This window comes from Echinops telfairi, unplaced genomic scaffold (assembly GCF_000313985.2).
Source record: "Echinops telfairi isolate 266 unplaced genomic scaffold, ASM31398v2 ScPeMD7_22;HRSCAF=79, whole genome shotgun sequence".
In the NCBI taxonomy this organism is placed as follows: Eukaryota; Metazoa; Chordata; class Mammalia; order Afrosoricida; family Tenrecidae; genus Echinops; species Echinops telfairi.
This window is the reverse complement of record NW_022103919.1, coordinates 12195636-12197238: the sequence shown is the minus strand read 5'-3', so window position 1 is coordinate 12197238 and position 1603 is coordinate 12195636. Positions and strand designations below refer to the sequence as shown.

General features: G+C 45.2%; 1 protein-coding gene across 1 annotated transcript in view; it reads right to left on the bottom strand.

The window, feature by feature from the left end:
- GDA (guanine deaminase) overlaps positions 1-1603 on the bottom strand; it is a 101420-nt gene that overhangs the window by 43070 nt on the left and 56747 nt on the right. Inside the window, exon 2 of the mRNA XM_004713816.2 lies at positions 1319-1407. Coding sequence (XP_004713873.1) covers positions 1319-1407 — 89 coding nt within the window. The remainder of the gene's footprint in view (positions 1-1318; positions 1408-1603) is intronic.

Below are 1603 nucleotides of genomic sequence, written 5' to 3'. Positions count from 1 at the left end.
TGACAGAATTTTTACATCCTATACCCCTTTAGATTTTGTAGCTTGCTTGCCTCCCTCGAATCCTCATCTTTTCAATGAGGTCTCTAGGCCTTAATCTTGTCGCCTGCCAAGGCCCCGCCCACCGTTGGCGCTAGCTGTTGAGTCGATCCCAATTGTTGAGGGCACCATGTATACGGAGCTCAACTGTTCCACAGGATTCCCTTTAGAAGCAGAGCACCAGGTTTGCCCTCCATGGTGCCTCTCAGTGAGTTCAAATCACCAGCCACTCAGCCACCAATCACGTGTGTTTACACCATCCGGGGACTTCCACAGGACTCCCAAGTGTCACCTTCCCTCGTCAAATGCACACCGTATTGCGACAGACCGCTAGCCAAGTCAACTGAAAACAGTGCCTCAGGCATTCGCTTCCATGGCATCTCCATCACGAGACATGCAGAATGCTCGCATGTGTGTGTGTGGCATGGAACCCATTGCGCTTTACCAAGACTTTCCTTCAAAGACCTCAGCATTCCCCCCAGAGTCCAAGTTCTTGCTTTCCGGGTTCTCCATACGTGTGCTCCTCTGTACGCTTACGCGGATCCTTGGAGCTACAATTGTGATGGATTAACCCCAAACAACCTCATCACCAAGGACTGAAGAGATATGAAGTCCTGCAGACAAGCTCCTCCACTCTGCCTCCCCAACTTTCTTCTTCGACTCCCTCGATCCCAAAGGCATGCATGATTATAAATGCCAGTATTCGGCAACATATATTCTTAATGAAAATCTACAAGAGGAAGCAGAGGCAACATCAGAGGTTCCTGCATTAAATTCCCATGCCTAGTGCCAATAGGCTTCTAAGCTTATGAGAGGCAGCAGGAAGAGGAGAGAAGGTGGGAGAGGTTAAGGGCATTTGCAAGCATAACAAAACTTGTTTTCTCTGGACTCCGACCAGCCCCTCTGGTGCAAGGCTTTTAGAGGTAAACTGATTCACAGACCCTCAGCACATAGCCTTGCATGAGGCTTTTGCTTAAAAATTTTGCACAGTGCACAAGTTCAATGAGGAGTGTAGCTTGCTTTAAATCTAACACCCACAAAGCTGCAGTGCAAGGACTCACACCAGGTAGTGAATTCCAAGTTCCGTGGCTTGTTTGTTTACTACATTCTTCTAAAGTTGCATCCTGAGTTGTAATAGTGTTTTCCAAGCGAAAATGATAGACATTTTATTGGAACAAGATAAAGTATTTCAATTAAAAAAAAGCATTCACAGGCAGGCTTTCTATAATCCAAGGGTAATCAATGACACTCAAGAGAAGGAAAGAAACTGCCCATGACTTACTGGTGGCTCAGTTCTCTTACTTCACATGGCTTGAAGCACCATTCTTTGGCCAGTTTCTCTTGTTGAGATGCGTCTTCTAAAAACACTATCTTTAAAAGAGAGAGCAAAAGAAAAGAATCACAATCACAAATCACCGCTTGAGATAGTTAATGTTTATTATGGGGTTAATTTTAACAGTGACATCATAGGACAAGTTATTAATACTATCTGTCTATATGGCATGGTGGTGACTTGGGTGTTAGCACTGGTGATGGAAGCTATCCCCACTGCTCTTTCAAATAGCAA